The sequence below is a fragment of the Dama dama genome, chromosome 31, assembly GCF_033118175.1.
Source record: "Dama dama isolate Ldn47 chromosome 31, ASM3311817v1, whole genome shotgun sequence".
Taxonomy (NCBI): domain Eukaryota; kingdom Metazoa; phylum Chordata; class Mammalia; order Artiodactyla; family Cervidae; genus Dama; species Dama dama.
In genome coordinates this window covers 7,353,185-7,376,532 of record NC_083711.1, presented here as the reverse complement: position 1 = coordinate 7,376,532, position 23,348 = coordinate 7,353,185, and the positions used below count along the sequence as shown (strand labels likewise).

The following is a 23,348-nucleotide window of genomic DNA, read 5'->3' as shown; positions in this document are numbered from 1 at the left end:
CAAAGCCTCTAGGCGCCAGCGAGGAGCAGGGCTTGCAGTCAGGGCCCTGGGTGTGGCGTCCGAACCCCAGGCGGGCTACTGGCCTGTACACTGACTCTCCAGGCCTCAGCATCTTCACACAGCAAGTGAGTACCTCCCAGGGATGCTGGCTTCAGGCAAAGTGAGGGACCAGAGCAGAGAGGCGGTTGGGGTGAGTGGGGAGTGGTTAAGAACCCAGACTCTGGGTTCAAGTCCAGCCCCCACCCCAATTTAGCTGCGCAGCGATGAGCAGGCTTCTTGGCCTCAGTGCCTGCATCTATCAAATGGGAACAAGAACAGCATCTCCCGCCCGGGTCTGTGAGAGGATGCAACCCATCCATGTTGCTAAGCATGTACTACAGTGCCTGGTGTGGAATACACACCACACAAGCATTCGCGTCAGCACCCCCAGGTGCGCCCCTTGCTCTGGGCGTTGGCACATAGTAGGTGCTGTGTAGACAGTGGGTCAGGTCACCGGGGCTCCATTTCCCTTCTCTGTATGGTGCTGAGAGGCAGGGGAAAAGGTCATCCCAGGGGGAGGAAAAGTTGCCCAGTTTTTAAGAGAGTTCTCCAAGATTTTTCCCTGATCATGGGGGCGGGGGGGAAATGGAGCAACAGAAGGACTAGAATCCTAGATATGCTGTGTTCTGATCAAGCTGAGTTTGACCTTTTAGCAAATTACTGACTCTGCGATGAGGGTACACAAGCCATGTATTCATCGCAAATTCCAGCGTGTGGGGCCAGGCTCTGCGGGTGGGTGCTGTCATCGGAGCCACTCTGGAAGCCTGGGCCGAGGGGTGTGGGGGGTGTGATCAGGCTTCCAGGAGGCAGGCCCTCCTCCCACCTGAGGAGCTGACACCCCAGCAGCTCACACGGGGGTCACGGGGGCAGGACCAGCCACCCTGAGGGGCTGGGACCCGCGGTCAGACACACCAGCCACCCCTCCACCAAGCCGGGTCGCACGTGTGATGCAGCCAGCAAAGGAGACTCTCTGGGGCCAGGGGGTTCAGCCGTCCGCATATATCCAGGAAGTGCTCCCCAAATCTGCATCTAGAGCTTCCCTGGAGGGGCAGAGGGGGACTGGGCCTGGGGGGGAGGTCACCTGCTCTCAGGACAGGGAGAGCCATCACATCTCCCGTGTAAAGAAGAGTGACCCTCTGTGGATGGTGTCCTGGCAAGGCAGGCCATCGGAATTCGCTCCATCTAGGGACTCACACGTTCCTCACTGGGAGCCCTGGGAGGGGCCCTGAGGGTGACCACCCCCATTTTTCAGGCAGGCAAGTTGAGGCACAGAGCGGGTGGAGCGTGGCCTGGCCTCATGGAAGGAGGGGCAGAGCTGGGCTGGACCCCAGGCAGTCCTTCACTCTGAACAACTAAGCTGACAGTGACCAGAGAAAGGGGGGAGTTCCTTCCAGTGACCCCATGACTACACAGTCCATGGAACTCTCCAGACCAGGATACTGGAGTGGGTAGCCTTTCCCTTCTCTGGGGGATCTTCCCAACCCAGGGATCAAATCCAGGTCTCCCGCATTTGCAGCTGGATTCTTTACCAGCTGAGCCACAAGGGAAGCCTTTCTAAGATGATAACATATATATATATATGTGAAGTGAAAGTCGCTCTGTTGTGTCCGAATCTTTGTGACCCCATGGACTATACACAGTCCATGGAATTCTCCAGGTCAGAATACTGGAGTGGGTAGCCTTTCCCTTCTCCAGGGTATCTTCCCAACCCAGGGATTGAACCCAGGTCTCCCACATTGCAGGCGACTCTTTACTGTCTCAGCCACCAGAGGGAGGCCTGGTAAAGAGGCAGGGAAGAATAAACTGGAAGATTTGGGATCAACACATACAGACTACTACAAATAAAGCAGGTACCTCATAAGGACATGCTGTAGAGCATGGGGAACACTCCTCAATACTCTGTAATGGCCTATGTGAGAAAAGAATCTAAAAAAAGAAGAGTGGATATATGCATATGCATGGGCTTCCCTGGGGGCTCAGCGGTAAAGAGTCCGCCTGTAATATAGGAGATTGGGTTTGATCTCTGGGTTGGGAAGATCCACCGGAGGAGGAAATGGCAACCCATCCCAAGATTCTTGCCTGGGAAACCCCACGGAGAGAGGAGCCTGGTGGGCTACAGTCTAGGGGGTCGCAAGAGTCAGAGACGGCTGAGTTACTGGACTGCCACCCTCATGTATGCATGTGATACACGGCTGACTCGCTTTGCTGTTCCCCTGAAACTAACACCTCACTGTGAATCAACTGAACGTCCACAATTTTTTTTTAAAAAAAAGAGTTCCTTCCTGGGTGTGACCCTCCTGCCTCCATTGAATGAGCGGCTAGAGGGGCCAGCTAAGGAGGACCCCAGCAGTGACCCTGAGTGACTGACCAGGAACCCCTGGGGAAGAAAAGGGGCTGGCAGAGGCGGCAAGAATTCCAAGGGCCTCAAGAACAAGGCTGTGGGGCCCTTCAAGACTCAGAGGTCCTCCCTCTACCCTGGAGTCCCCGGTTGAGGGCCTTCTCGAAGGCTCTGCTTTCTTTATCCCCCTCCTTGACTTGCAGGACATGAGTTCTCTTAAGGTTTAGATTAGCCAAGGGGTGGGGAGCAATGCCCTGCTGTCATGCTGGAAGCACCGATGTTTACAATCTTTTAAGGAAGGGACCAGAAGACAATGTGAACTGAAAGGGCACAGAATGAGTGTTCCTGAGGATGCCGGAGCATCTTAGACATCCTCAGGTGTCTAAGGATGTTCTGATCCCACCAGCAGAGAGGCCAGACACAGTACCTGGACTCACCGCCTTGGGCTGTGGCCAGGCCCACTGCACCTGCCCTTCTCACGACAGAGCCTTGGCCCTGCAGGGCAAGACCACACAGCTGAAAATTCTACATCTGCACCAGCCCCGAAGCCAGACTTCTCCAGACTTAGTGGAGAAGTCAGTGGGTTAAGATGTGTTTATCAAAGGTGTGTAAGTCGGTACACACCTGGACTTCAGCTGTCATTTGAAGAAGGGACGTGGGAAGGGAGGAGTTGAGAGGAGGGTCGAGCACAGTGAGAAAAGCCAGAGACGAGAACAGGGAGCCTGGCTTCTCCTGTTTAACCACGAACGTGCCGTGTGACGCTCCGAGGCCATCCGCCACCCCTCCGGGCACAGCGGGGCTGCCGGGTCCTTTCCACGCTCACGTCCCAGCCTTTCATGTCATTCATGATGGAAGAACCGGTGCTGCCCACTGCTGGAGCCAATAGCCACAGGCGGCTATTTCAGCTAAACTAAGAGACTTCCCTGGTGGTCCTGTCATTAAGAGTCGGTGCTTCCCCAGCAGGGCGCACAGGTTCAATCCCTGGTCGAGGAACTAGGAACCCATGTGCCAGGAAGCATAGTCTTAACATAAAAAAAATAAAAATAAAACAATAAATTAAACGTAGCAAAATTAAGAGCTCAGTTCCTTAGCGGCACTAGCTGCATTTTAAGTGCTCAATAGTTGATCATGATTTAAATTAATTTTAATTAAATTAATTAATTTCAATGAAATAAAATTTAGCTTCACAGTCACACCCACGTCTCAAATGCTCAGCGGCTATCACAAGGGACAGAGCAGACACAGAAGATGTCCATCAACACAGGGCGCTCCATCAGCAGCGTCCAGACTGTGCAGACAGACACATAGGGTTCGGAAACTGTTCTTGAAAGATGCGGTGCGTGTGATCCACACGCAATGGAATACTACTCAGCCATAAAAAGGAAGGAAATTTTTGCCATCTGCAACAACACAGATGAACTTGCAGGGCAAGTCACTTAACACTAAGTGAATTAAGTCAGACAGAAATACTGTGTGTCACTTACATGTGGAATTTGAAAGTTAAAGTAGTGAATACAAGAGAACGGAAACCGATCCCAGATACAGAGAACAAACTGGTGGTTCCCAGCGGGGAGAGGGGCAGAGGCAGAAGCAATAAAGGTTAGGGGATTAAGAGGTACAAACTATTATGTATGAAAGCAATAGGCTACAAGGATATATTGTACAACATGAGGAATATAGCCAATATTTTATAGTAAGGACAATTGGAGTATAATGGTCAAAAACTGTGAATCAATACATTGTACACTTGCATAATATTGTACATCAACAATACTACAATAAAAATGCTTTTAATGTTCTTGAAGTCACTTCTTTTTCTTTGTTTTTTATAGTCCAGAGACCTTTTATTTTTTTTTACACCTGTTATGCCCTAAATTCACAGCGAATGGGTTCCAGCAGCTCAAGCTCTTTTCTGCAGGTTTCTGCAAAGTTTGTTTCTCTGGGTGGAGCCAGCTAGAGCTTCAGTTGAACCCAAGTACCTTCCCCTTTGGCTTCCTTCTTTTTCCGATCATTTCCCTTCCCATGTTTCAGGAAGCTGTCTAGTGGACATTAATTGTCTTGGCAGGAACCATATCCTTAACTTGCTTGCTTGCCACAATCCCAACAGTACGTCAGGCCACGCTGTGGACTCTTCTAGTCTTGCCATGGGAACATTTGGGGGTATTCCACTGTCAACAGCGCCCACAAGTTGTCAAGTTCCCTGATGTCCACAATATTACCTTTTCTGTGGATTCGCACATATGTGGCCAAAGGAACGGATCCGTGTTTTCTAAGAGACCTACAGAACACAAAGCAGGTGCCTCTCCTCTTTTCCTTTGTGCTGTTGGTCATTCTGGTGAATTCCTGGAAGATGATGACTTTGGCCAAAAGGCTGAAGTCACTTCTTTAGAAGGAGAACTGAGTGCTAGGTAAGAGAAAAGCAATGAGACAGCTGGGTGTGTCTGTTGCATGTAACCAGGTCTAGGACAGGCAAGTATTTGTCAGAGATACCAGAGGTGAGTTAAAATACCACACTGCCTGGCCAAGGTTCAGGTCAGTGGTGGAACACCAGCACACTTCCCTCAAGGGTTGGCCACAAGACAAAGATGCCACCTGCTGCTCCTGTAATCTAGTGTCTAAGTGCCGTGTGAATAAGAGAATAAAACACAAGTATTACAAAGAGGATGGCAAGACTGTCACTATTTGCAGATGATGTGATTTAACACCTGCAAAATGCAGAAGAAACCATAAGAGGCTTTAGTATGGCAGATGGCTACAAAGTCAATATGCAGGAAACAACAGTCCCTTTACATGAAAGGAAAAGGAAGTCTAATGGAAAAGGAGATTTCATATTTTAATATATTTCTTAAACTTACATGAAAATATTTACACTGAAAAATCTAAAACATAAAAACAAACTAAAGGAATATATAGGCAATCTATGTGAAGAATATATATATGCATATGGAAAATGCCAAACCTGCACATATGGCATAAAAGATGGCTTAAGTAAGTAGAACAACACTGTATGTTAGTCACTCTGTCAGTAGCGTCTGACACTCTGCGACCCCATGGACTGTAGCCCACCAGGCTCCCTGTCCATGGAATTCTCAATTCTCTAGGCAAGAATACTGGAGTGGGTTGCCGTCTCCTCCTCCAAAGGATCTTCCCAACCCAGGGATCGAATCTGGATCTCCCACATTGCAGGCAGATTCTTTACCATCTGAGCTATCAGAGAAGACCAGAACAACATTATAACAACATAATATTTAAAGATGTCAATTATCCCAAAGTAAATATCAACCCAAAGGAATCTCACTCAAAATACCAACAAGGTTTGGTCGTTGCGTTTTGCTTTCATTCTTTGTAGGGGCTTTCCTGGTAGCTCAGAGGGTAAAGAATCCTCCTGCCAGTGCAGGAGACCGAGGTTCGACCCCTGGGTTGGGAAGATCCCCTGAAGAAGGAAAGAGCAACCCACCCCAGTATTCGCATTCTCATCAGAATCCCATGGAATGAGGAGCCTGGCGAGCTACAGTCCAAAGGGTTGCAAAGAGTTGGACACGACTGAGCGACTAAGCATGCACGCATGCACAGAGCATTTACACTGCGGAGGTTATGTGCAAATATGATGTCATCTACCATAAGAGACTCAAGCTTCTGTAGATTTTGGTAACCACACGTCCTGGAATGGGTCCCCCATGGACACTCAGGGAGGTCTGTATAAGGATGCTCCTCACAATAGGAAAAAACAAAAACAAAACACCCAACCTAGAAACAAACTAAATGTCTATCAGTAGGAACTGCTGGGACTTCCTTAGGGCTCTAGCGGCTAAGACTCTGAACTCTCACTGCAGGGGGCATGGGTTTGATCCCTGGTCAGACTACATGGCGTGGCCAAAAGTCTAACAAAAAATAAAAAAGAAAAAAAGAATAAACTACATTGCATTCTTATTAAGAAATGCAAGGCAGTTATCAAAAGAAATGCATTGAGTCTTGTGGAAGATGTCTAATATTTTAAGACAGCAAGTAGCAAAAGAGTGTATATAATATTTATAAATACATACACATGGTGTATATAGACTATGTATGAAAGAGTACACATAAAAACTAGAGGTTATTTCTAACAAACAGAATGAGAGAAAAGAATGAGATATTTTCAATTAATGCTTTTATTTTAGTGACCAAATGTAAATTTTATAATGAATTAGTCTTCAAAGCACAAAGAACTGATGCAAAGAACTGACTCATTGGAAAAGTCCTTGAGGCTGGGAAAGATTGAAGGCAGGAGGAGAAGGGGACAACAGAGGACGAGATGGTTGGATGGCATCAATGACTCGATGGACATGAGTCTGAGCAAACTCCAGGAGTTGGTGAAGGACAGGGAGGCCTGACATGCTGCAGTCCATGGGGGCAGGGGGCGGGGGCAAAGAGTGAGACACGTCTTAGCAACTGAACAACACCCGGGCACGGTGTAGATGTAAATACAACGGTGAGTAACTTCTTGCTAAAGTCAGCGTGTCGTGCCTGTACCCTGACTGGAAGGCTGGATGAAGGCTGAGTTATCCTAGACCAAAAGCACAAAGAAAGCACCCCAAGAACGATAAGCCCAGATCACACCACGCTAAAGCCCTTCGATCCAATCTTCAGTCCCCACGGGTGCTGCTCGCTCTCTGATGTAACCATCTGGAATGGCTGAGATGAGGACAGACTGTGGGTGCCATGTTGCTCCGGGGATAAGACTCAAGTTTTTAAAGACTGGTTCATTTAATTAAAAGCACAGCAGGCTACTGAGTATTAAGCAGACAGCATGCATTTCATTAAGGAAGGTCATCTTTCCTGGCACAATCTGATGGAAACCAGGGCAGCAGCGTTCAGAGATAAGAAGATCACAAGTTGACTTTGCCCTCTTCAGGTGAGATTTGGCCAAGAACAACCTGCTCCCTTCTACCAAGGAGGCCAGAGGCTGGCTAGCACATGGGATTCAGCAGATGACAGTGAATTTCTGAAAAGATCTATGTGTCCTCAAAAAGGCATTCTAAGAACAAGGAAGGAGAAGGGAGGGGAGGGAAGCAGAGAGAGAGAGAGAAAGAAGAGGGGAGGGATGGAGGGAGGGGGGAAAACCTCAGCAGCAAAGATGACAATATATTTTTCAATTACAGGATTGTGTGTGTGTGTGTGGAGAAGCCTAGGATTTCTTTTCATCATCAATAATGATTTTGTTTCAGATAAAATTGATGGTTTTTTATGTACATTATCTTGCTGACCTATTTTTTTAAGTGTTTATAGTTTTCTTTGTTTTCAACATTGTGGCAACACTCATTCATATTAAAACATGGTTTTCTAAGCATTACAAGTGATAACATGCCAGGGTAGTCTTCGGTTATAATACATTTCCCAACAGTATCCTAAATGTTGAGGAAAATCTAAGCCTGTCAATTTCATACAGGCCTGGGGGTGTGTGCGCGCGCACTTGCACACGCACACGTGCAACAATTTTAAAGCTGCAGAGCCTCCGCGTGCTCAGTCCGTGCAGTCCTGTCTGACTCTCTGTGACCCCATGGACTGTAGCCCGCCAGGCTCCTCTATCCATGGAATTTTCCGGACAAGAATACTGGAGTGGGTTGCCATTTCCTACTCCAGGGGATCTTCCTGACCCAGGGATCGAACTCAAGTCTCCCGCATGGAAGGCAGATTCTTTACCACTGAGCCACCTGGAAGCCCAGCAGAGCCTACTGGGCTAAGATAATGTAGGCAGCTTCTGGAGGTGCCTAAAATTACCCCTGGGAAAATAAGGCTTGACATCTAATGAACTTAAAAGAGCAATACTTTCCTTATAATGTTAATGTCTTATTTCCACTGCTGCACAAATATTTATTAAATGCCTATTATGTGGCAGACACTATCCTGGGCACAGGATTACAGCAGTAAGCAATCTCAGATACAATAGTCTGCATTTTAGTAATCACTGAAATAAAACTGCTAACAGAAGGTATTATTCTTCGCCCTTTATTTATATGCTCTTTTCATCTCATACTTTTATTAACCCATTTTACAAAGGGACTGAAGCACAGGGAAGATAACTTCCTTGACCAAGGTCTCACAGAGCTGGGATCTGAATTCAGACCGACTTGACTCTGGAGTCCACCCTTGTAACTACTGCATCTTACTGCTTCTATAACATGTCTGCACTGTGCTCAGTCACTCAACTGTGTCTGGCTCTTTCTGCTTTTAACACACGCAACACCAAAGTAAGGTAGGTTGTTGTCATGCCCCACGCTTTTGTGACCCCATGGACTGCAGCCCAGCAGGCTCTTCAATCCATCGGATTTCCTGGGCAAGAATATTGGAGTGGGTTATCATTTCTTTCTCCAGGGGATCTTCTCGACCCAGGGATTGAACCTGTGTCTTCTGCATTGGCAGAAGGATTCTTTACCACTGAGCTACCAGGAAAGCCCTAAAGGAAGGTAGGCATTTGTCTATAAAGAAGGTGGGCATTCTCGGGGTAATACGTGCATTCTCTTTTGGACACTTTCACTCTGGGCTAAGCCATAAAAATAAGGTGAACAACACGCAAGAAGAAAGCCTGCAAGTAGGTGATCCTGCCAGTGTGGTCCCTGGGCTATGTAGGAGAGAAAACAGAGGAGGAAAAGAAAGGAAAAAGAAATAAAAATGAAATGGCTATCCAATACATTGGCATCACTGACTCAATGAACATGAGTTTGAGCAAGGGAATTGGTGATGGACAGGGAGGCCTGGCGTGCTGCAGTCCATGGTGTTGCAAAGAGTCGGACACGACTGAGCGACTGAACTGATTCAATACAAAACCTCTGATCATAAAGTAAGTAACAAAGTCCTGATAAAGACTAAACAGATTATTTCAGGGTATGTTCTGTCTTCAAGTATTATCACAAACATGGCCTTGCTGTATTTCATTCTCCCAGTATCCTAGTAGGGTAAAGGACTACCACCCAACCCTTGTTTTACAATAGAAGATAAAGAATGTGCTCACAATCTTAGCCACAGGCTGGCTGTTACTGCCTCATTCCAAGCCACAGATACAGCACAGTGGACTCTCTTCCATCCTCTGCACAGCTACACTCCAATAAACGCAGGAAGTCACCCCCCAAACACACCACCTCTGTACGCCCACCCAACTCATCCATGCCACCATCTCAGGCATGTTCACAGAAGTGAGAACCAGGTCACTATCTTCATTGTGTTCCAAATAATGGAAATACTCTGAATGTGGAGGTTACAGACTACCTGACCATTCGATAATGGTATTTCCCAAGATACATCAAGGAAATAACAAGTAACAGAACACACTGGGGTCTGAGCATGCCCTGAAAACTTATAAAGCACTGTGAAGAAATACACAAATTCAGAGTTGATGTGAAAAATGAGAACCGCTCTGGAAATGCTGTGTCAGGGTCAAACAGGTGGTTGAATTTGAAGGATATATCTATGACGGGGCTGTTCCAGAGAGAGAGAGATGTTGCCAGACGTCTGCAAGGGTCTCCTGGCCAGTTCATGAACTATAACCCAGTGAGTTTTGCTGGTGAGTGGTCTGTTTTTAGGAGTTTATAGTCAGTTGGACCATAAAGAAAGCTGAGCGCTGAAGAATTGATGCTTTCGAACTGTGATGCTGGAGACGATTCTTGAGAGTCCCTTGGACAGCAAGGAGAACAAACCAGTCAACCCAAAGGGAAATCAACCCTGAATACTAACTGGAAGGATTGATGCTGAAGCTGAAACTCCAATACTCTGGCCACCTGATGGGAAGAGCCAACTCACTAGAAAAGACCCTGATACTGGGAAAGATTGAGAGCAGGAGAACCGGGTGATAGGGGATGAGATGGCATCAGAGACTCAATGGACCTGAGTCTGAGCAAACTCTTGGAGATAGTGAAAGACAGGGAAGCGAGGCATGCTGCAGTCCATGGGGTCACGAAGGGTCAAACACGACTTAGCGACTAAACAACAACAGTCAGCTGACTCTGGCCTGAGGGTTCTCCATCACCATCTGAGATCTGCAGCTTAGGATGGAAAGGTGGTTGTGTGAGCAGAGCTGAGATCTACCCAAACTGTCCCAAATCCTGACTTCAGCCCAGAACAATACTGTCACCATGTCGCCTGGGCAGCAGATAATTCCTCAGAGGACAGGGGTCACCACAGAGCTTTGCCTTTGAAAACTAATCTCTGAAGCAACCTAATGGCAGAAGCCAGCTCAGAAAATTGCCCTTATCTCTGCAGTGAAGTGCCTGCTTTGTCTGAGTGAGCTCTCTTTGTATTTCTTTAGGCTGATAGTTTGAGTCACAATCTGAACAAGTAACCACAGATCAGAGCAGGGGGCGGAGGACGTCACAGGGTGTACTAGGGGCAGCTGGAGAGGACGGTCACTCTTTCAGGCGAGCGCAGCATCCTTGTTCCCCGTTGGAACCATAGGGGGCCCCACTGCCCAGCAGCAGGGAGGGTCCCCTCCCCTGGCTGGCTTTCTGGGAGGGTAGGGGGTGTCTCTCCACTTGTGAGTTTCATCTACACACCGATGATTATGATAGCTTCTCTGCAGCACAAGGAGGGAGTTCTCCCTCTGAAAATGCACGTTCTGTCTTTGATGCCAGAAATATCCTAAGGCAACCACCAGTCTCTATGGCAGAACTTATGTGAGGTGACCTCCCCCTGGTGGCGGGCGCTGGTGTTCGAACAGCCTGGGACTAGTTCTCAGGACACCGTCTCCTCTGCCCCTCCACCAGGACCGACCACAGATACCTTGCTCTTCGGGGGCCCCCTAACGGTGGAGCAGGGACAGTTCTTCCTGTTCCAGCCGATGGTGGATTCTAGATGCCCACCTCATTATCCACATGCCCTGGGTGCCCCCTGGAGCAGGAGATGGCAACCCACTCCCATATTTGTGCCTGTAAAATCCCATGGAACAGAGGAGGCTGGCGGGCTACAGTTCAGGGGGTCACAGAAGACTCTGACATGACTCAGCTGACTAAACAGCAGCTCTGCATGCTCAGCGAGGGCTGGGGGATGGAACAGGGGAGGACACCATCACACAGGAAATCAGACAAGCGGTGTAACCGGCGGCTTGGGGGAAAATTCTAGTTCTGCCAGTAAGTAGTGAGTTCACCCTGAGGAAACCTCAGCACCGCTCTGAGTCTTGATTCCTCCCTGCAGAAATGAAAAAGGCTTGAGCCCGAGGTCCTTTCTGCCGTGGTTCTGTAGCTGCACCTAGAATCTGATGCCCAGTTGCCATGGGATTCTATGTGCTAATTAGCTTCGCAAAGGCAGCAGAAAGACTTTGTCATCTATAAAATGGGCAAATACAGTATCTATCACAGAAGGTGGTAAGAAGGATGAGTCGGCTTCCCTGGTGGCTCAGACAAGTAAAGAATCCGCCTGCAATGTTGGGTTGGGAAGATTCCCCTGGAGAAGGGCATGGCTACCCACTCCAGTATTCTTGCCTGGAGAATCCCATGAACAGAGAAGCCTGGAAGGCTACATGGCATGGGGCTGCAAAGAGTCGGACACAACTGAGCAACTAAGCACAAGGATGAAATTTAATGATGTACATAAAATATTTGGCCAACAGTAAGTGCTAAAAGGGTGTTTATCACGGACTGTATAATTACTAAGTACATGTATAATTGATCACTCAAACTTCAGATGAAAGAGGGGACTACTAGTAACCTTCCTGGGACGAGATGGGCAAACTGGAGCATACAGTCACCCTGTCGATAATAAATGACTATCAGGAGATCTGGAAAAGTCCCTAGTAATGGACAAACTTAAAAAAAAAAAAAAAAGAGTTCCACTCAAGTGTTCTGGCTTTGTGAGGATAAACCTCTGGCAAACTCTCAAATGGCAACTGGACAGAGTTGGCTGTGGGGTCAGGTAGAGTGTCTCTGACACAGGTTCCTCTTGGAGCAATGAAATTTCCAAGACCTATTACAGACACAAGCGTTAAGTGACTGAAATTGACCTCTTCTCTTCCACAAACTAGCTGACAGGCTTCCCAGGGACTACTGCAAGGTAAGGCAGGAGTGTGGGGATGGGGAAGCCAGAATGTCACCCCCCAAGTATGCCTCTTCAACATAAAAGTTATTTGGATCTGAAGGTAGTTACAAAGCACATATGCAGGAAACCTCCATCTTTCCTCTCTTTCCTGTCTGAAGGTAGGATATAAATGACCCTCTTAATGGAGACGTTCCAGACTCTCATGGAGGAGTGTGCCACTGTGCCCATCAGCTTCCTCCCACGAACGGACTTCCCTGCAGCGAGCTGGAAGCCTGAAACGGCTTCCCTCCCTCCTACCATTTCTCTTATCAATTTATTCTTTGTTGAAGAGGCTGTACAAGCCGAGTTCTAAGTCTCCACGTTGTCGTGCTGAGGGTTCTCCCCGCTGATGCATACTGCATGCGTTAATAACTGTTTTTCTCTTGTGATCCATCTTTCCCTTAAAGAGTCACAGCTGAAAACCTAGGACAGGCAGAGGCAGGGTTCTGTCTCCCCTACAGGTGTGAGGCTGGAAAGCCTGATGCAAGAGAACTAGAGTCACGGTCACACCAAGGAACGTTCTGTCCTGAGCCAGTTCCTGCCAGGGAAATCCTATGGGCGAGCAAGGGGCAAAGGGGCCATCCGCGCTCCACCGATGGAAGAGCCGGAAGCGACTCGCTGAGCTGATCCAGCTCCGCCAGCTCCCTTCACAGATGAAGCGGCGGAGGTCTGGGAGGACATCTTGCCCGAGGACGGGTGGTTTGTTAGGGATCTGTTAAGCCCTTGCGTGTGTGTGTGTGTATGTGTGCTCAGTTGTGTCCAGCTCTTTGCGAGCACATGGGCTGTAGCCTGCCACGCTCCTCTCTCCGTGGGATTCTCCAAGCAAGGATACTGGAGTGTGTTGCCGTTTCCTTCTCCAGGGGATCTTCCTGACCCAGGGATCGAACACACATCTCCTGCACTGGAAGGCAGTTTCCTTACTACTGAGCCATCTGGGAAGCCCATGAAGCCCTTAGGCTGTATTTACATAGCATATACAATTAAAAAAAAAAAAATCGTGTGTCCTCCCTGCCGGCCTGGGAGCACCAGGAGGAAGGATGCTGTCTGTCATTCAACAAGGGCTGTGACCTCTCACACTGACCTCACCAAGACTGTGGGGGGTAGAGTTACTGTCCTCCTTCTGCAACTGGGCAGCCTGGGCCTGGGGAGGCTGACTGACTCATCTGGGGTCCTACAGAGGGCCTTGCCACCCGCACAGTGCTCAGAACACAGCAGGCCCTGAGAAACATGTGTTAAAGTGAGTACGCCCTTTGACTAGACGAATTCTCTGCCACCCATCTGAAGTGACTCATGGAAAAGTCATGTGTAACAGGAAAAATAAGGAAACAAACCAAATATCTACCAACAGGGGCTGGTTACACAAAGTACAGTATGTGTGCAATGGAATACTACGCAGCAGGAAAAAATGAGACCTTTCTGTGTACCATCATGGAAACATCTCCAAGCTACACCGTTGTGTGGGGAAAACATCAAGATACAGAACAGTAAACAAATATGCAACTTTAGTGTGTCAAGGGGAAAGAGATGAAAGTCTAGTGAAATACCCATGTTATATTCAAACATGCATATAGAAAATCTGGAAGCAGAAAATTTACCAAGAATCATAGTTACTTTTGAGAGGACTGACTATCAAGGCCTGGAGAGAGACTTTTCACTATATACCTTTTAATACTTCCTGGGTTTTGAACAATGTGAGTGTACTACTATATTCAAAAAAATTAAATTTAAAAATGTATCAAAATGTATAAACTCAATGACAATAATAAAAATGAAATTCAAACAATATACTACCTAAAAAAATACTTGTTGAATGAGTGAATGAATGAATGATTGAAGGAAGGAGTGAATGAGTTGAATGAATGAATAAATGAGTGAAGTGATGGAGCCAGGATTTAAATCCAGGTCTGTTTGGCTCCAGCACCCAGGTACTGCCTTCTGCTTGAACCCAAGAATGTCATCAGGGCTGCGACTGATGTAACAAAAGCACTCAAATATATCTGTTAAACATAAATAAATGGCTGAGAGAATAACAGAGTTGTAATTCATCTGAACCTCAGTTTCCTGTGGATAAAAGAACTTTATTCATAGAGCTATCCTAGGGCTGAAATAAGATGTGAAAGATATGAAAAATTCACGTGCATTACTACATACTGTAAGATGATTCCAGAACAGGCTTTGGAGTTGGCTAAAACCAGTTTTGCACAATGTAGGAGACTGGGGTTTGATCCCTGGGTCAGGAAGATCCCCGGGAAAAGGAAATGGTTATCCACTCCAGTATTCCTGCCTGGAGAATTCCATGGACAGGACTTTGGTGAGCTACAGTCCATGGAGTCGCAAAGAGTCAGAAATGATTGAGCAACTAACATGAAAGCAGGTTTGCATCATAGGGCCAGCACTTACTATGTGACCTGGGACAGGTTACTTGGCCTCTCCTGGCCTCAGTTTTCACATCTGTAGAATGGGAATAATAGTACCAATTTCACAGAGTTCTTATAAAATGATGAAATGGTATATATTACACAGAAAGCACTTCACATAAATGAACAGAAACTATTTTATTATCAGTAAAGCAGAAAATTTAACAAAAATGATAAAGGTGACAAAGTAAAACAAGCTATTGTTGAGTGAAAAACAAACTCCAAAATTAGCTTTCTGAATCCAAAAACATTTTTGTCTTTTAATTCTGAATTCAGGCCAACTTCAAACACCTCTTTCTTTGGTGTTAATTATGATTACACATGGGAAATACATACTGCACCTGCTGAAATTAGTAATGAAAGGAAAAGTACTGAGCCTTCCCAACATAAAAAAAAAAAAAAGCTTTAATTTTCTGAACTTTCAGTTCAGAAATGTTCAGTTCAGTGTATGGACTGACAGCTTTTGCTGTAAACCTATCAATCAGATATTTTACTTACGTTAATTAGTGGAGTCTAAAATCGCATTCTTTTATAGTGTTATAGGTTCGATCCCTGGATCAGGAAGACTCCCTTGAAGAAGGGAATGGCAGCCCACTCCAGTATGGCCATGGTATAGCCCATCACTGCTCAGAGGGCAGAGCAGAGTCACTTTTAGTTTCATTAAGTGGCAGCGTATCCATGTTCTGATTAGTATTTACAAAGGAAAAAATTCTCTGTCGCAAGTGAATTGTATTTTGAATTACCAGTTCTCCTCAGCCCTTGAAATGGGTCCTGACAATTGTGCACAGAAGACATACACCGAGGAGGCAATTCCCCAGCCCACCCCCAACACACACTGACATGCACAAGCACCATCAGCGTACAGGAGTGGGGCAATCACAGGCAGGGGTGGCCTGTAGGCAAAAAGAATGGACCGTGTCATCTGCTGGCCTTTTTAGAAAGGAGTAGAGCCTGAAATATAAACACTGGAATCAAAGAGCCTCTGCTTTAGCTGTTCTATCACAAAGCCTTTTTTTTTTTTTTTCCTCCGGTTCCTTTATGTAATTGTCTTGGGGCTTGAAATGTCTGTAGTTGCTGACAAGTCCTTAAAATGACTGCACCGAAGAAGATATGCTGTGAGCAATGAATGAAGGGTGCTGATGGGTTGAGCTGAAAAGGGGATCGAATGCTTGCAAGGGAGGGGAACAGGGAGGAGAGATCAAAAGAACCTCGTGGACGTTAATATATTCTGTTTGTTTATATATGAGCCAGAAATTCTGAAATTAGGGAAACGGTGGATAACTGTAAACTTTGCACATATATAATAGGCGGGCTTTTCTTAAACTTAGAACATTATGAACTTTCCCAAATAAACTAAAGCATACCATATTGGCTTAAAATCTCTCCACACTTGAGGAGGTTTACGGTGAAATGTGAGGCCTGGGTCAAGTCTGAGCAAGCCGGTGACACTAGGCTGGGAAATGCAAGTGGTCCGGGCAGGCGGGGATGTCACGCTGCAACGGAACCCAGCTGTTAACTCTTCTACAGCACGCTGCCACAAACTGACTCGAGACAGACACAGACAGCTACACGGCCAGGCACATAACAGCCATGCAAGTGGAAACCACGCACCTCAGCTGTGCCACTTGGGAGCTCCCCAACGTTTCAATCATCAGATCACTACTGAGTGATAACTTGCTTACTACCAAACTACAGGCTTTGGGAGGCCAAGTCTGGGATCTGACGTCTGATGGAGAGAATCCTGTGGATAGAGGAGCCTGGTGGGCTGCCCTCTATGGGGTTGCACAGAGTTGGACACGACAGAAGCAACTTAGCATGCATGCATGCCTTGGAGAAGGAAATGGTAACCTGCTCCAGTGTTCTTGCCTGGAGAATCCCAGAGACGGAGGAGCCTGGTGGGCTGCCGTCTACAGGGTCACACACAGTCGGACTCGACTGAAGTGACTTAGCAGCAGCAGCAGGAGTGAGCAGGAGCACAAGAGGATGAGGACAGAGGCCATGCGAGGCAAGCCCACATTCGAGGAGGTGCTCTTGGCTCACGTGTTCTTGTCCCAAAGGCTGGGCTCTGGGGCTGATGGCCAGTCATCCTGCTTTATAGCCACGAGGTCAAATGGCGCTTAGGAGAAGGGAGGCCCCAGAGCATGGCCCTGACTCTCATTTTGGACTGGAGAAGACCAAGGCACAGATCTGGCTGACAGTGGAACCGGTGATCAATGACTCAAGGATATTTTCATGATATAACAATGACTCTGGTCAGGCTAGACCCCTTTTGGCTAGACAGTGGGCCTCAACCTTGTCTCCCAATTAGAACCACCTTGGGGAGTCTCCCAGGCCACGACTCCCAGGCCAAGATTGGAGTTGGTGTGAAGGGGCCTGGGCACAGGCGTTTCGTGAACTGCTCAGGGGCCTTCCCTGATGAAAAGAATTTAAGGACACTGCTCCAACTCCTTTCATGACCATCAGGATATTTCATGTTTTTAGAGGAAAGTTATGGCAGTATCACAAACCTTACATGGACATTTGTTTTAAGAAAGGTGAGTTTATTCACTAGGAGAGTGAATTTTTCTATAATTAGCATTTTCCAAATTAGCCTGCAGGCAAAGCTCTGTCGGTCACATATACATTCATGGCTCAGACAACAGAAACATGGTATTCGTTTCCATTACTCTATGGAACCACCTCTACTGCCTGGAAACTAACAATATTAAGCGAGAACTCTGAATTTCTGTTTAGCATGGTGACAACTAACTGAACTCTTATTCCAGGGAACCAGCCAACCACTGCCAACAATCCAAAGCACAGGTAATTTCTGGTGCAAAGCACGGCTCTGCTTTCTCAGTAAAAAGCAAAAAGGTTCACAAGAAGAATACAGCAGTGGACTATGCTAAGCAAACATTTGTACAACAGAAAAATAATCTTGTTTTAATAAAAGTTTTCATTTATTTGTAATGGTGTGAATCTCTCTAATATATTACTTGAAATGACTAATATTACTTGAAATTAATGATTATATGGTTTCAGTCATTTTTTAGATAAACAATTAACAACCATGTTGATTATAAATCATTTACAATACTGCATGATGATCCAGCTAACAAAAATAAATTTTACATATCAGATCCAACTGTGATAGTTAAAAAATGGGCTACTAATATTAACTCCCTAATGAACTGATGTTAGTTGCTCAGTCCTGTCTGACTCTTTGCGACCCCACGGACTGTCGCCTGCCAGTCTCCTCAGTCCAGGGAATTCTCCAGGCAAGCATACTGGAGTGGGTTGCCATTCCCTTCTTCAGGGGACCTTCCCAACCCAGGGATCAAACCCTGGGTCTCCTGCATTGCAGGCAGTTTCTTTACCATCTGTGCCATCAGGAAATGAACTGATAGTTCAGGTCAATTTCTTTCTTTCCTTTAAGATGAAGGTCAGAGAATGACATGAATATACATGGGAAGAACACTGACACAGCCTTTTTCCTTCACATCACCTGCCACCCTTTGGATGCCTGTTTCCCCCAAATTCATAGACTGATGTCTTCCCTCTCAAAGATGATGGTATCAGCTATTGGGAGGTCATTAAGGATCATGAGGGTGGGGCCCTCATAATGGGATTAGTGCCCTTGTAAGAGACCCCCACAGAGCTCTCTCATCCCTTCCACCACATGAGGACACAGAGGAGCCTACAACCCACAAGAGGGCTCTGACCCAGCCATGCTGACCTCCACAACTGTGTGAAATAATTTCCTGTTGTTTAGAAGCCACCAGTCTGTGATATTTTGTTACAGTAGCTTTAACAGGTTAAGACACTGTCACTCACCCAGGTGACCCTCCAACAGACCAAGTAAAGAGGCCTGCATGGCCAGACCACCAGAACAAAGGGGACCTCTGTGGGCAACACAGTTAACAGTCTGCCTACTCAAGGGTCAGACACCACCGACCTCAAGTAGAATCACATTTTCACTACAGCACCCCAAGGTGACACTCCAGCTTTAGGAAAAATGGCCTTCAAAACAATAAGGTTGTCCAACTGAAATCTCAGAAACCGCATCTTCCCACCTGGAGGGGTGGTGTTGGCTAAATGAGAGACTAGCTTTCTACTGGAAGGCTCTCCAGTGGTCTTAAGGACCCTGTAGTTGGGCAACCAAGGCACAGAGTCCCCCTGCCCACATTCAGAGCTCCTGATCCCCAAATGGAGAAGAGAGCACAGTTTCCAACCCCACCAGCCTAGTGCAAACACCTGGCCAGCTCCCCTGACAACCTGAGCTGACATGCTCACAAGGGGCCTCCTTTCTGCCTCTCCTGCCCACCCAGCCTCCCTCCCCAAAGCCATTCTCCAGCTAACTTTTAATTAGAACAGGACCCGAATCCCTCACAGGGCCTCCCAGGCTCCCAGGGAACTGTTCCCTGGCTGCATCCAACCTCGGCCACAACCACCACCCTCACTGGGCCCTGCAAAGGCCTTCGCTCATCCCTGAACTGGAACTTTCGCATCTGCTATGCCCTCTGCCTGGATGCCCGCCACAAACTATCTACATGAGGAGCTTCTTCCTGCCAGCCACATCCAAGCAGGGCAGAGTGGCCTTCCGGGGCCACTTGGTGTAAAGTGGGCTGCAGGCTGACTCTCTCTGTAGGTCCTCTTTACCAGCACTGATCCCAGGGCCGTGTTCTGCCCCCTCCACCTTCTCTGAGCCCTGACCCCACCTACCAGCTGCATTGCTTGGGGTCCCCAGCCTCCTGGCTGCCAGCTTGGTTCCACCAATGATGAGATCAGAAAGCTGGGGCAAGTTGGGGTACTTCTTAACCTGCAGCTCACTGCTTCAGCATCTCAGTTCCACCCCTCCATGTCTGCAGCTCCTGCCAGGAGGTTCCTCCCCAGCAACAGGACTTCCCTCTGTCCAACACTCTCTGCTGATTCCCTCAGTCCTGCCCCAACCAACCAGTTCTTCGTTAAACCTCCTGAACCACTGCAATGTCCCTGCTAGGCCCTGACTGCTGTAGCCCAGTCCCTGTCCTCTCCTCGGTCACTCCCTATCACATCATCCTGATTCCCACCTGTGCACCCCCTTTTTAACACTGTCTCTCCCTTCCTCAGCCTCTGCTAGAACATAAGCAGAAAGCTCATTGCGTTCACCACTCTGTCCACTGGGCCTAAAACAGCACCTGAAGCACAGGAAGCATTCGCTAAACAGTAAAAGAATAAATGAATGAATGGTGTCTCTGCTCAAAACAGTACCTTGTGAGTAAGCCTCTCCCCAATTGTTTCATGGTAAAACAGCAGTCCCCCTCCTGTCCCTATCTCCTAAGGCCAATTTTTTTCCTATAGTACCATCACCTCCTGACCTATTTGATATGTATTTGTTTATTGTCTTGTTTTCCCCAACAAAAATGCCAGTCCTGAAGGCAGGAAGGCTCTTTTCTTCACTGTTGTGCCCTCAGAGCCTAGAATAGTGCCTGGCTCAAAGCAGAATCTCCATGCATTTGTTAAAGTGAAGAGCTTGCAAGGTGGGCAACATTTCAGATGCAGCAATTTCAGGACGGTCTCTGACACAGGGAAGACTGCAAAACTATGAGACTGCTAGGCACACAAGCAGCATCTTATATGATCTGATCTTGCTCCTTTGGCATGACAGCCTAGGACCCTTAAGAAAGAGACTCCATATGCTGACAGACCTCAGCCTCAAGAAGAGAAAAGGTTTTAGAGTGAAAGGAGTTAGACCCTGTATTTGTGCCAACTGTAGCTTTAGAAAGCAGGCACAGACCCTTATCTAAGCACACAGCACTGGACATCCTTTCTGAGAGTAGATGGGCCCGTACCTGATGGCACTTAAGGGCACCATTCTCAGTTCCAATGGTGTTCCTCTTGGCAGCCACCTTCAACTCCAGTTCACTGACAACTGCGGACTCAGAGCCAAGCATCCGAAAGCAACACTTTCTTTGACAGTTGCTCCCCTAATGAGGCATCTCTCTCAAAGGCAGGCTTTATCCTGCAATGCCCGATGAGGTCCACGTTTTATTCTGCACACTGATTGCATATCAGAAATAAATCCCTCCTCCCCACCACCATCTGTTACTCATACCTGCCCCCTCACCCTCCAACGTGTATAAAAGGTGGGGATCTGGAGGGGAAAATAAAAACAGAAAACAAAATCCAATTCCCCCTTTACTGAGTATCCCCTGCCCCCCGCCCCTTTAGGGAGCGGGATTCCCGACTAACTATCCTTAAGGCCTAGGAAATGGCCCCTTTCCCCCAACACCATTCGACCAAAACTGGCCAAGCGCTGGATAAAGAGCAACCGCGGCTCCTCACCCAAATATTGGCTTTCCTTCCCAGACGTGCAGATTGAGAATGCGGAGACGCCGTCCTATTTATGTACAGTGAGTCAACGTCGCGCGGCCAAATGTCTCTGTTTTCTCCTCCCTATGAATGAAGCGACCCCTCCTCAAAGGAGTTAAGTAAAGTGCCCGGCACGACCCAAGCCCCAAGGTGAGGGTACGCGCATCCCCGGCCATCTGGGCAGCTTATTCATCCTCCGATCGTCTCCTGCTATGGCGCCCCTCTAACCCACCCGAGTTCACAGCCGGGGGCGGAGGGCAGGGGCATCGCTGGGAGGCGGTTAACAGCCAGCCCAGGTGAAAGGTAAGCCCCTTTGAAGATCCCCACCATGGGCGGGCAGCGCGCGGCCCGGCAGGTGCTCGGGGACCCGGGATCTCGGGGAGGGCGCTCCCACCCCAGCCGGGACAGAGGGGGACCGAGGCAGGGTGGCCGGGGACATCGCTGCGTTGCCCCGCTGGCGGCCGGGCTTGAAGAGGCTGCCCCGGGCCGGCCCCGGACCTCGGCGCCGCCTCGTCCCGGCAACAAGTGTCCGCCCTCCGCCCGACGGGCCGCCGCGCCCGGGCCCTCACCCGGCACAGGCCGTCCACGAACACGCGCGGGTCCAGGTGGCAGGCGATGGTGGCGCTGGGCAGGTCCTGCAGGTCCACCTCCTCCATCATCTCGCAGTCGATGAAGCTCCAGTCGCCGCCGCCCTCATCGGGCCCGGCCGCCCCCGAGAACTGCGCGAAGGGCCGCAGCGTGCCCCCGGGCTGCGCTAGCGCCTCGGCCGCCTCGGCCGCCGCCCCGAGCCGGGGCCCTGCAGAGCCGTCCTCCATCCCCGCGCGGCCGCCCGCGGGATCCTCGCGCGCCTCTCCGGTCTGCCGACTTGGCTGTTATCCGCCTCGGGGCTCGCGTCGCAGCCGGGGGCGGTCACCGAGGCTCCGGGAGAGCGCCGGGCCCCGCCCGCCGCCTTGCCTTTCGAGGGCCCCGGCCGGCCACCGAGGGCAGAGCTCCGGCGGAGACAGCCGCTGGCCCTTTAAGGCCGGCCCACGTGGGTTATTGTCCCCGTGGCCGTCCAGCAGAGGAAGCCAATAGAAGACCGCGATTTTCTTCACGTGATCCGTAGGCTGCCGCCCTCAGTCTGAAGTCTCAGAGTGGCCATGTTGGTCAGGGGCAAAAAGCTCCATCTCTAGTTCCGCTTTTCTGACAGCGGACGCTAGCCCAAAGAGCCGGGCAGTGTCTTGGCGCGCAGGGATTATAGCTAGAGCGGCAGCGCTTCTGTGGGTCCCATGTGGTGACGTTTTTCAGGCACAGAGGCCAACTTTGGGGGATTTAAGCGAGATATAGCCCTGGCTGCCGCCGTTGGCAAGAGGTTAGACGCTTACCGTATATTGTCAGATACGGGCGCAATGAGGGACTGAACCAGACCCCGATTAACAATACCCTCCTTTTTTGATTTTTAGCTTATTAGTCATTATATCATTGTTCACAGAAGTAGTCTTTGAATTACTGTTATGAATTGAGTTCCTGCGTGCGTGCTAAGTCGCTTCAGTGGTGTCTGACTGCAACCCTATGGACTGCCAGCCTCCTCTGTCCAAGGGATTGCCCAGGCAAGAATACCGGAGTGAGTTGCCCAGCCCTCCTCCAGGGGATCTTCCCCACCCAGGGATGGAACCCACATCTCTCTGCGTCTCCTGTATTGGCAGGCAGGTTCTTTTACTACTAGCGCCACCTGGGAAGCCAGGTGTAGAGTAGGAGATAACAAAAGAAGCAAAGTCTTGGTCCTTGCCTTTGGGGAGTTTATAGACGCGGGAAAAAAGCCTTTAAATAAGTCTGGTCAAGGCTATGGTTTTTCCAGTGGTCACGTATGGATGTGCGAGTTGGACTGTGAAGAAAGCCGAGCACCGAAAAATTGATGCTTTGGAACTGTGGTGTTGGAGAAGACTCTTGAGAGTCCCTTGGACTGCAAGGAGATCCAACCAGTCCATCCTAAAGGAGATCAGTCCTGGGTGTTCATTGGAAGGACTGATGCTGAAGCTGAAACTCCAGTACTTTGGCCACCTGATGCAAAGAGTTGACTCATTGGAAAAGAACCTGATGGGACTGGGGGCAGGAGGAGAAGCGGACGACAGAGTATGAGATGGATGGATGGCATCACCAACTCAATGGGCCTGAGTTTGAGTAAACTCCGGGAGTTGGTGATGGAC

General features: G+C 48.6%; 1 protein-coding gene across 1 annotated transcript in view; it reads right to left on the bottom strand.

Annotated features, from left to right (window-relative positions):
• Positions 1–22,128, bottom strand: part of RCAN1 (regulator of calcineurin 1) — a 115,435-nt gene extending 93,307 nt beyond the window's left edge. The window contains exon 1 of the mRNA XM_061134388.1: positions 21,732–22,128. Coding sequence (XP_060990371.1) covers positions 21,732–21,977 — 246 coding nt within the window. The 5' untranslated portion in view covers positions 21,978–22,128. The remainder of the gene's footprint in view (positions 1–21,731) is intronic.
• Positions 22,129–23,348: the final 1,220 nt, after the last annotated feature.